At 36.0% G+C, this 12,319-nt stretch overlaps 1 protein-coding gene across 1 annotated transcript; it reads right to left on the bottom strand.

The window, feature by feature from the left end:
• Positions 1 to 4,468: 4,468 nt before the first annotated feature.
• Positions 4,469 to 8,719, bottom strand: FBXO43 (F-box protein 43). The gene is made up of 4 exons (XM_070942091.1): positions 7,248 to 8,719; positions 6,326 to 6,428; positions 5,093 to 5,278; positions 4,469 to 4,717 (listed from the first exon to the last, which is right to left on the bottom strand). The coding sequence occupies exons 1-4, from the start codon at positions 8,717 to 8,719 to the stop codon at positions 4,469 to 4,471; spliced, it is 2,010 nt and encodes a 669-aa protein (XP_070798192.1).
• Positions 8,720 to 12,319: the final 3,600 nt, after the last annotated feature.

Raw genomic sequence — 12,319 nt, 5'->3', positions numbered from 1 at the left:
CTCCAGTTGTCAATCAGGCAGATTAGGAACTCAAGATGCAGCTTTCACTGCATAGAATCACATGAAGATTCAGATATGCATTCTAGGTGTTCTCCTGGATTGTCCTCAACTTGAATGCTGAGATTTCAGCTAGGGCCTGGAATGAATTTGTATATCTCAGCTCAATATGCCAAATGCAGCCACTTTGGTGGATTTCCAATGGGAAAAAAGTCTTGATAAAGAGGTCTTAATGAAGTAGAGCTTAGCTGTATAGGGAATGGACCATTTTTGCTCTTCATGGGCCACTTAAACTATCCAAGATGCAACTGATCCAGAATATTGCATTCAGATTGTTGATAGGAGTCAAAGGTAGGTTAGCAACTGCATCATTTAGCAACCAATCTCAGTTATAACAGTGATGAAAAATTAGCTTTGTGACCAGTGCCCACATTTACAAACTTCACAGCACCTCTCTCAGCCACATGTTCGCCATCACAGACAGTTAATACACACTATCCTGGGTAAAATCGTAAACATGGCTGGGATTTTTTTACTTGGCAACCCTTTTATTTAACAACTGAATTGTCAGTCAAATTAAAACTAACAACTTCAACATGCAATGCCCTATCACTAAGTCATGGGTATTTCTAAATTCATATATGGTTTACAAGATTGTTAACATGATCTAGAAGATGAAGAGGTTGCACATGGGTAAAAATACAAAATAGCAAACCTGTCTTTGGATTACATACTGTACTTTGTTTTGTTAGGGCTTTGTAGTCCATCTTGTCAATTGAAATATGGTGACTTTATAGACACAACAATTGGGCAAGTTAGCATTAATGGAAATAGACTGGGGTCAAATTTATATTCAGAAGTTTCATTAAAAATTACTGACATATGTTTATGATTTAGCTTGAACAATATGCTGAGTTGATTTAGGGCATGTAGAACACATAACGCAACAACAACAAATCTGAAGGTTAAAACCAAGCCAACCATGCTTTGTACATACATCTCTTGGAATGCTTATCTGGCATAAAAAAGCATATAGTTTGAACCTAGTAAAAGTTGGCTGAGCCCATGAGATGTTACATATTTACAACACAAGCATCTGTCTCTCCACTGCTTGAAAAAGGCAGATAGCATTACAAAAACACCTTTGGCACATGCCGGCCATTACCCAAATGTAAGTTTGGCAAATCATCCCACAAATTATATCACATTTTACAGTTCACTTAACATGTTGGTGTTGTCAGAAGAAACCATTAAAAACTGAAGCCTTGTAACATTCATTACCATGCCCTCAATAACTCAAACTGAATCCCTGTTTCATGACTATGCAAAGATAAATCCTATGCATTCATTTCTGAGCAATTTATGCTGGAACATTGGGCTGACAAAATCACAAGGAAAGCCTCCTGTTGTGAAGTTTAAGATTTTGCTCCTTCTCCAGCAATCACAGAGAAGGTATTATCACTATAAATAGCTTTAGCTCCATGGCCAACTCATTCCCTCTTCCCCCAAATTGCTGATTTTGTGGGGTCACATGACATGATAAATCAAGTACTATACTTAGGTAATTTTGTATCAGTACGTATTATGTTTTAATATTCACATGTTAAGACAATGATTGTAACACATTCAATGGCAAACTGTTTTAGTACAGTCTGATAAGATCTCAACAAATGACTCTGGGCAGTGTACTGTACATCATAAAACAAAAATTAAAAACAATTAAAATACATAATGTATGGTCCCTGAATAGAACTATTACCATGGATGTTAAAGCAGCTAAGAAATGGCTATATTAATCCAGCCTATATGCTCCATTCATGATGAAAAATTAGAATGCTTGGTTTTTGGGGGTTTTTTGTAATTTTTTTGTAATTGGAAATACAGTGGTACCTTGGTACTCAGTTGCTTTGAAACTCATCGAATTTGGTACTCAATGCATTTTGATGCGAAATTTTGCCCCAGTATCATCTTTTGTTTGGTACTCGATGCACAAGCTAGAACTTGTCAGTGACAACTACCTTGTGACTCACTACATTATTCCTTATGGGAAAAATTGTTTGGTACTCATTGCATCTTCTGGAACCACTTAACGATGAGTACCAAGCTTTTGGAGTTTCCTCAAGCATTTGAAATACTGTATATATTAAATATATATAAAACCTTTAGCAGAGTTCTGCTGATGCTTTCTTTCCAGAGAAACCCAGTAGAGTGAGAGAAGGCTCTTATCATGGAAGGACAATTCCAATTCCAACTCCGCTGCCCAGAGTCACCTATTGTTGTGGTCCGCCAGCAGCCTGCGGAGCTGGCAGCGGAGTCGGACAGCAAACCTGTTCCTAGTGCACATATGAGAAGAGCTGCCAGAAGGCAGGAACAGCTAAAGCAGAGAGGATGACTCGGGAGTAGGGCCAAAAGATGATTGGCCCCTCCCATAAGGCTTAAAAGATCAGCAACGGCTCTTGGCCTCTTTGCCAGAAAGAATTGGTTCTTGTTTCACTGTATTCATTTCTTGTCAGCGTCTTCTGCTTCTGAACTTTTGCCAAGAAAAGCCTTTGGCAGTTTGCCTAATTATCCCAAGCTCAGATGATAAACTGTGGAATGGTGTTTTGAAGAATTTGCTTTAATGTAGTTTGGACTATGCTGAAAATGAGTTAATTCTCAGCTGTTCTAATAAAATCTGTTTGTTTTCGAACTGTTTGAATTTAATACTAACTACTTGGGCCTGGGTCACAACACCTATGTATGAGTTGGGCAGCTATATAAATTTGTTTAATAAACAAGCAAACTGGGCTGGCCCTATAAGAGGAAGATGAATGGAAAATATAATCTGTAGGCTCTCAATCTCAACTATTGGAGATGTTCTATTTTGAATTTAAGCAGCATACAATGCAAGTTATCGTATTTCCAAATATGATGTTTGAAGTCAAAATCTATTATATGTTGCCATATATTTTTCTGCTCAGGATCTTCCTTGTACAGAACACAATATTTTAGAACCCAGAAAAATAAAAAGGAGATATATACAATTTCTGTTCCTTATTATAAGAGCCATTTGTTATAAACATAGCTTGGGAAGAAAGTAGTTCTGTAGGAAGAACTACTTTGTTTATTCTATGGTGATTATCTTGAAATATATTTGCATGTTTTCCAGATTGCCGTGGTTTTGATCTGCTGAGATTCCATCACTTGGCTCCAGTTGCCCTGAAACTACAAAGTGAAGGAGGTTATGCTCTGGCCTCATCCATCAGCCAGAGGACTAAAGGCTGCTGAGTCATTTGCATACTCAGAGGCAGAGAGGCTCACCCAGTGGAGGGTTGCTTCCGGTTCGGCCTGGTTCTGCCGAGCCGGTAGTGGTGACGATGTGACATCACTAGACCGGTTCTCTTTGACTGGGAACTGGGCCCTCCCGCCCACCCCTGCTTTATTCCTACCTTTATTGTGTTTTAGCCCAGCTGATAGGCACGGCAGAGTGGATTGCTGCACCTCAGCTGGGCAGAAACCTAATACTCTTGCGCGGAGCGCAATTTTGGCATGCATGCGAGCGAAGCACTCATGCGTGTGGCGATTGCACGCAAAGCGCATGCACAAAGAGAACCGGTGGTAACACCGTTTGGAACCCACCACTGGGCTCACCTGTTCAGTTCAGACAATTGGCAGAGTGTGTAATTTCAGATTCTAGTATCTGAAATTCCTTTTTTCTCTTTTTATTCTGGCTTTTATTTTTCTATCCTGTCTGCTGAACATAAACTTATTTTTCAGTTGTTGTGTATAGCATTTAGAATATTAGATACCATAAAAGTAAATAATAATATTTGGAATTAACATAATGTTTGAAAATATACGACTTCTATGCTATGGAAGCTTGATTCCACAGACCAATAGTAAATGAGGAAGTCCATGGCAACCCTACAGAAGTGGTTTTCACTGTTTTCTTTTAGGAGGTGTTTTTTTTCCCCAACTCCTTACTATAGCCTACAGTCTTTGTAATTCCTGGGGTCTCTCATGTATGTAATAAATCCAATCTGTCTTAGTTTTCTCAATTAATCAATTATTACTTCCTATGACTTAAATGTTGTATTATCATTGTAATATATTTAGAAATACCTATTAAAATGTAAAATATAACACACATTACTATAGTAATTCTTTTTTGACAATAACAAGAGCTAAATTTAAAATTCCAAAGCAAGATTGCAAAACAAATTATGTTGAAAGTACTTTATTGAAATCTCATGAGTGTGTCTGGCAAAGTAGCAAACACCAATACAAGAGTTTAAAATTTTTTCATTTTTTTTTCAAAAATGTATCAAAAGTTATATTTGGAATATTGATACAAAGAATTAAATTATTGACTTGATTCATGGTCAAAGTAATACTTTCAAAATACATAATTATTAAAAAGTGTTACCTATATATAAAAAAGAAAATTTAGGGGTAGGGGATGACACACTTGGTTCTCTTCACTCCAAGAAGCTTAGAGTCGTTTTAAATTTCTCTTGCTTTCTGCACTTCCTGGAGGAGCATCTTTTTTACTTTGCCGCATAGAAGATAAACTGCTACAATCTCTAGACCCATGGAAGGCACATTGACATAAAACACAAAAATCAAATGCACAATCTTCCCGGCTACAGAGTCCACGTTTTTTTAAGGAGTGATACCTAGCAGGACACTGACATCTTGGACAGGGTTTTAAAGCTTCATCACTGAAAAGAGTTTGTGCAACCTATATCAGGAAGACAGAGTTTAGGTATTGTATGCATGCATTTTCATAGAGCCACTAATTTATTCTCACATTATATATTTTAGGAGCAGAATGCTCAATATATTTCTAAACAAAAAGTCAAAACACTTCATTATACTTGAAAATATATTAGGGCAGGAGACAAAGTTAATGGCAACAGATATCACTTTTTCAGTAATATATAACAATAGTCTCAGTTCATTAAATAATACGTTCTCCCATAAATATTTTTTTTATCTTTGCTTGCATAATTCAGCAGAGACCATGTCAAATTATATTGTGTGAATTATATTATAAATATTATTAAAAGAATTATATTTGTGTTTTATTCTAAAGTAGATAATTGCAGTTACCTACCTTTATATATGCTTCTCGCTTGCTCCTTGATTGAAGATTAAGGCAATGCTGTATTGGTGTCAAAGATTCATTGCATGATGAGTGCATTTGTAATACCACAGATTTTGCTTGAGCCTGGATTGGTCGCAGTGCAAATCTAGTCACCATAAATTTACTACCAGCATTTTCCGTGTCCAATAGGCATCCCTTTAAAAATGACCCAACACTACAAATCATTTATTTTTACAAAAACCAAAATTAATTTACCATTTTATGTCCACTATGCATTTAAAGATCCTATATGTTGTTTGTCTGATAAGTTATAATAGGGTAAGAATTATATGAAAAACTTTCTAATTCGTTCAGTTTCAATACTGTAGGGATCTTTAATATCCGAACTGAATACATTTCAGCATGATGGCAATTGTTTAGAAGTTTGTTCTAGATTACAGAGTTGATAGAGGAAGAGACCTTTTGAGCTTCACATTGCCCTATGTTAATGTCTGTCAGTTCAATCTTCCAGTTCCAGGAGCATAATGTAAAGCATATCCAACAAATTCAACCTATCTGTAATGGATAGGTTATCTTCTATGGTAGCATTCTATGACTGAGTGCAGTTTAAATGCAATTTTAAAAAAATCACTTCCAACAGAGAATTAAATAAATTAGAAATGCATACAAGTATACATTTATCAAAATATTTTACAATTTTACAATCAGAAAAATATAGAAATCTCCCTCATCTCAATAATTTTAAAACAGAGGTTTCTTAGATGGTTAGAGTTTAACCATACAATATATATATATATTAAGATTAATTTTATTAGATTATATCTAACAAAACAGAATCATATAATCAAACCATATGGTTGACACTAGACATAACATATTAGCTTTCGTCAATCAAGGCCTTCATATAACACTTTTTAGTAAAATAGAGAAGGGGTAAAGTAAGTTACCTTTTTTAATCATACTCATGCCACATGCTAACAACAAGAGCAATACTGGCCAATATGCAACAGGTGCAGCCAAAATCCAGTTTTATCAATACTAATATTGTTCTGTTTAAACTAGAATTTCTAATATAAACTTCCAAACTGGTTTATTGTTACCAACATCCCACCAACTCAGTTCAGCAGTATACTGACATGCACTTGAGATGATATATATTTGTCATGTTGTTTTTTTTTCTTTAAGTTCAAACCATGTCTTTTCAATTCACTTTCCAAAGTGCCTGTGTAATTTGTAAGTTACCTTAGCATCTGCTCTTAGCTGTTTTATATACAACTTCCGCCTCCGATTTGCATGCTTATCATGTACAACAATTTCTCGCCAGTTTTTGCTTACTTTCCACATACTGAAAGAAAGATTTGTTATCAGTAGCATTCCAACATTATGCAACAATTGAATGGATTGCTTCATTCCTAATACACTGTAGGTATAAGTGTATATAATTCAAGTATACAGTGTTCCTAATATACTGACAAATGAAAGAACTACACTAGAGGTTATCATTAAGAACAAACTAAATCAAGACAATATATGTTCATCAAATTATTGAAATATTTATAGATTAATCATTTTTAACAATTTACACCATTTACTATGGAGAAACAAATGCTAGCATTAAATATTCAATTCCTAATATATGCAATTCATACATATGATGTTGACATACTTCATTCCTCAGCCTAACATGAAACACATAGAAAATACTTTTCCATACATAATAACTATTTGTCCAATTCCAAGCCTTATTTAATGAAAGTACTACCATGTCAGAAATTACATAACACAAAGCAAAAAGAAAAGTTGGAATACAAGTGAAAATTACCACAAGATGTTGAAAAGTAGAGTGTTCTTATCCAGATTTCCATTTACCAGTCACCTTCCACCTGTTTTTTAATCAATAGCAGCAAATATTCTACTCCAAAATATGTCTTCAAATTTGATTTTTGTAATTTTTTTTCTAAACGTTTTGTTGGTGCTATTAGCTTCTACAAATTTTGCAGATTTTCAGATTAGGGCACATTCATTTTGTCTAGTGCAGTTAGGCTACATGAGATATGCACTCAGAGGGCTAAATTTATTATTAGTCTATGTGATTTAAATGTAGCTATATTTATATAGAAAAGTTCAGCAAACATTTATAATCTTGCAAATATATATTTCTTACCTGCATAAACTTTCTACAGTCAAGATGTCTAAAATTGTAGCAAGAATATGTTTTAAGTCTCTGTCTTTTAATTCTGTTAAGATATCTACTTTTTCTATTCCTATTTTCTTGCCAATTAGTTGAGCAACAATATATTTTAACACAGATAAATGATCACCATCAAGTTTCTCCAGTAGATCTTTTTTGTCTGTTCTTTTATTTCTGGTTTGCATAAAGATCTCATGAATGACTTGCAAAGCCGGGGTTTTTGAGAGATTTCCAAAATTTGGAGCCACACATTTACTTTCATCTTCTTTAAAAACTAATTCATTTTCTTCATTGATAAAATCATCTTTTTGTTTGGGTTTTGAATTGGCATTGGTATTGTAATCTTCCTCTTTTTCTGATTGTGACCCACGTTCTGAAAGAGTGGATAATCTTCTTGAGCGCTGCAGTTTTTTTACCTTTCTTTTAGAATTTAGATTGCTGTAAGATTCATTACGATTTTGAAGTAATTCTTGGAAGGATCCCTCATGATCTGAAAAGGAATCCTCTGATTTATCAGACCCAAGTGAATTATAGCTACTAGTATCAGGAGTTAGCAAGCTCAAGTCACTTATTTCTTTAACAGATGGTGTATTTGTTTCACATGTATTAAGATTAAATCTTTCAACAAGATTGTTGATGGGTGTGATAAATTTGTCATCACTTACAGTAGATAATGAAGATTGAGAAGTTCTGATTAACCCTGAACTCTGATTACTAAAATATATATGTGTACTGTCAGTTAAAACATTAGGAGTGATTGTAAAAGATTTGGACTGGATTGGTGATAAACCACCTGGTTCTAACAAGCTGCCTTTAGGTTTTGAATCATCTATTGTAGAAGTCCTTTGCTGGGAGAACATAGACCTCAGTTTCTGACAATCAGAATGAGATTCTTCGATTTTTAGCGTACTAGTAGCCAAAGGCTTATAGCTTTTCTCTTTTGGAGAATCCAAAGCATGCTTTGATATCCTTTCATCGAAGCTAAGGAAATGAGATAAGCATGTTTTTTTCTTATTATTCGCTGAAGATGATAGTTGCCTTTCAGAACATCCCAATGTACCAACAGATGCTGCTTTTGACACAAGTAACCTTCTGCGGAGTGTTGAGTCTTTTTTAGCAACTTTGGGTGTTTCACAATAGTCTCTAGGTATATTAGCATCCTTTCCTTCTGATAAAATAGCATTATGTTTAATGGGAGACAAAGCTGAAGTGCCCAAGCTACTAGAATGCAAATATGTAGAATATTCTGTTTCATTTTGTTCTCCTTTGCATTCTGCATCAGTATAATAAAAACTTGGGTCCTTGATTGATTCATTGTATCCACTGTCATGAAATATGGAAGGAGAGCATGAATCTTTAAAACTGCAGTATTTTGCACTATTTCCAGGAGAGGTCAGTCTACCCCTTTTAAAAATATTAGATAGAATTGAATGGGTTTCTGACATCTCGTGTTTGGAACCGATTACCCTCTGCAAAATAAAAAAATAGTATTTTACATCAGAAATCAATAGCATAATTTTATTTATAATTATAATTTTATTTACCTTTTAAGGCTTTTAAAAAGAGGATTTTTGTCGGGAATGGTACAGGATTTCCTGCTTGTTCAGCAGATTGGACCAGAAGACCTCCAAGGTCATTTCCAACTCTGTTATTCTGTTATTTAAGAATTTACTATTCTTTGGTATATTCATGGAAATACATTAACCAAAGAACTCAGTCATCACACTTTGTGTCTGCTTTATATTATATTAAGATATTTGTGTTCTGTACTTGGCATTATAAGTTATTATTGAAAAAAGCACCATGCTATGTTTTGCTTATTAATTTCTATCCAGTTTTCTAGCATATATTTAATAACTCTGGAATAACTTGGTAATTTCTGATTTGTATCCATGAATAAATTGGAAGCTGATAAAAAGTGAAGATCAAGCTTTAGCAAAATTAGATCTTAGCAGTTTAGTTTTTTTCCTTGGAATAGCTTATATAAAATTTGCATAGTAATGTTTTAATTAAAAAAATAATTTTAAAATGCTTGAGTTAAATGTTGCATTTCTATGTACCGTGTTTCCCCGAAAATAATCTTATATTTTTTTGAACCCTGAAATAAGCACTTGGTCTTATTGCCATGAGCTCAAAAGCCCAATTGGGCTTATTATCAGGGGATGTCTTATTTTGGGGAAAACATGGTAAAAGAAGCTATACTGAACATGTTGAGGGATATTTTTTGTTTTTTTAGTAAAATTGCTATAATTTCATTTCCTTCCTTTTTTTCTCTCTCTTTCTAGAAACTTAAGCTTGAACATATGGGATCTCCCAGGTGTTATGTCCAAATAATCAAATGAATTCCATTGTCAGTAGATTCAACAGAGTATTGGCTTTCCTGTTATCATCCACTACTGTCCTTCATTGGCTTTTAAAATAATATGGTAATATTGTACTTAATGTTTTTATTAAAGTATCAAAGAAGCTTTGATTCTAAATATTCTCAGGTTCATATACTATATTAATCTGGTCCATTCTTATTTATATATTCCAAAAAGTTGTAATTTATAACCTGTTTGGTTACTGAATTATAAGTACTTATGACTTTTCTAACACATTGCATCTTTAGCTTCTTCTTAAAGGGAACAGTTATTTTTTTCTCAAGGTAGGAAAGTTGTTTCCTGCTTATAAAAATAAATATGTAGGCAGTTATATACATGCATAATTAGAAAGAAATGCCACTTTGTTCAGAGGATTTTATTTCTGAATACAGTAATAGAACAGTAGTTTTAGTTTTCATTTATGTAATAAGGCATATGATAAGGGAGTCTAATAGAGATTGCAGTCTCTATGCAAATCTAAAAAATATCTGATAAACTACCTTACAATATCCCTATTAATAAACTAGTAAAATACAAACTGAATAAATCGATTCATTACTCACTGAATGATTACACCCAGAAAGTACTCATAAATAATTCTTATCAGACTGAAGTGTATTATAGTGAACTGCATCCCAGGACTCTGTCCTGGATCCTGTTTTATTTAACATTTGTACTAATGACTCATATGAGATGATTACTGTCAATTTGGTGACACAAAATTGTAAGAGGCTAACTCTTCAGAGGATAAAGAGAAGATTCAAAAATATCCAGACAAGCTTGAACATAGGAGTGAAATGAACAGGATGAAACTTAATAGGTAAAGATAGGGGGGATCCCACCTGGCAGGAGTATATATGAACAGAATCTGGGTATTTCACTGGATGGCAAGTTGAATATGAGCCAATGAAGTGACAGAACTTCTAAAAAGTTCTATGTGGGGATGTAATATAGGATGCATATAGAAAACCAGGGAGGTGGTCTTGAAGCAAGTATTTAGAAACCGTTATGTAAATAAAGAAACAGAAATATTCCTTAAATTCTGGGATGGGAGATACAGGTAGTCCTCGACTTATGATCAAAATTAAGCCCAAAATGTCCATTGATAAGCAAGACAGTTGTTAATTTTGACTAATTTTATAATCTTTCTTGCTACAGTTGTTAAGTGAATCACTGTAGTTTTTAGTTAATAATATGCTTGTTAAATGAATCTGACTTTCCCATTGACTTTGCTTGTCAAAAAGTCACAAAAGGTGATCGCATGAACCTGGGACATTGCAACTGTCATAAACACATGCCAGTTGCCAAGCATTCAAATTTTGATCATGTGACCAGGGGGATGCTGAAAGTCGTGTGAAAAATGGTAATAAATTGCTATTTTCAAATGGTCACTAGACAAATGGTTGTAAGGCAAGGACTACCTGTATTATAGCCTATTTCAATAAACATAGTCTGGTGAGAGAGAATTTTCCTGAAGATGGGCTCCAGCATGAGTCCGAAAGCTCAGAAGACTAAACCTCTGGTCCCGGTGACTGACACAGATAAGGTCCTGCAATATCCTGAGACATGTATATTTGCCTTCATTCGTATCTCAATACACAGACCTGTAGATTAGTGGCCGTCATCAATGCCCCCCAATTGTAGAGGGAGCTATTCTGGATTTCAAGTTTCGCATGGAGCCGGACGATGACTGCGGTTCTGGCCCTTCCCAGCTTTCGTGAGAGGGTGGCTGGTGTTAACAGCTGGCCTGAAGTGGCTTAAGGCTCCATCCACTGCTGTGAGAGGGCAGTGGAGTTTATTAACTTGGAATTGATTGAATGTTCCTTTCCAGATTTGGACTATCTTGATTAACCCCCAGGCCATGGATTTTCCCCCTGATTGATTGATTAATTAATTGATTAGATGTATTCGCTAACAGAACTTCTTATTCCGCGAGACTCCCCCCTCTCACAGGTGTGGCCCTCCACTTTATCAAGGGCCTACCTTTATGACGGGCGTTGGCACCCCGAGAGGTGGCATGTCGCAAAAAGGGGATTGAGGGGTTTTTTAGGGAAACTTTTTGATAGGTTTTTAAGGGATTTTAAGGGGAGGGAGGGTTGTGTGGGTTTGGGGGTTAACCCACGGGGGGAGGGATCCAGTCCAGCTGTTAGTGGGGCCACGGAGGGTGCGGATTCCGGGGGTAAGGGGGACATTAGGGTCTGTTCTGTCGAGGGCCTTTCTATCAATGTGCTGAGTGAGAGGGGCAGATATGGCGGGAGCAGGGGGCCGTACCATGTGGTGGGGGTACGCACTCGCTATCTTCGAGCGGTGGCACGCCCCGGTCCCCAAAGCCCTTCTCGCACCCCAGGCTGTTCAGACTCTCAGGGCCCAAGCCTTCGGCTGTTGTTATGTAATGCCAGGTCCGTGGTAAATAAAGCCCCCCTCATCTGCGATCTTATTCAGGAGGAGGGAGCGGACCTGGCAGGTATCACAGAGACCTGGTTGGGCCAGGAGGGGGGAGTGCCCCTCGTAGATATGTGCCCACCAGGCTTCCGTGCATTCCATCAGCTGAGACCTCAGGGCAGGGGCGGGGGGTGGCGGTTATTATAAAGGAAGGTCTTGATCCGAGGGAGACCACTGTGCCACAGATAACCGGATGTGAGTCCCTTTTTGTGAAGTGGGGCCGTGGAGTACAGATGGGCT

This window comes from Pituophis catenifer, unplaced genomic scaffold (genome assembly GCF_029215685.1).
Source record: "Pituophis catenifer annectens isolate HBS135680 unplaced genomic scaffold, rPitCat1.0.hap2 SCAF_3, whole genome shotgun sequence".
Classification (NCBI taxonomy): domain Eukaryota; kingdom Metazoa; phylum Chordata; class Lepidosauria; order Squamata; family Colubridae; genus Pituophis; species Pituophis catenifer.
This window is presented reverse-complemented; position numbering and strand designations above follow the sequence as displayed.

What these genes read in the sequence shown, in the direction of transcription:
- FBXO43 (XM_070942091.1), bottom strand. Translation starts at nt 8,719, where the DNA reads ATGTCAGAAACCCATTCAATTCTATCTAATATTTTTAAAAGGGGTAGA. An exon ending in ACTGTAGAAAGTTTATGCAG is followed by an intron (nt 6,429 to 7,247) that starts GTAAGAAATATA and finishes TCTTTCTTTCAG; the next exon opens with TATGTGGAAAGTAAGCAAAA. An exon ending in AGCGAGAAGCATATATAAAG is followed by an intron (nt 4,718 to 5,092) that starts GTAGGTAACTGC and finishes TTCCTGATATAG; the next exon opens with GTTGCACAAACTCTTTTCAG.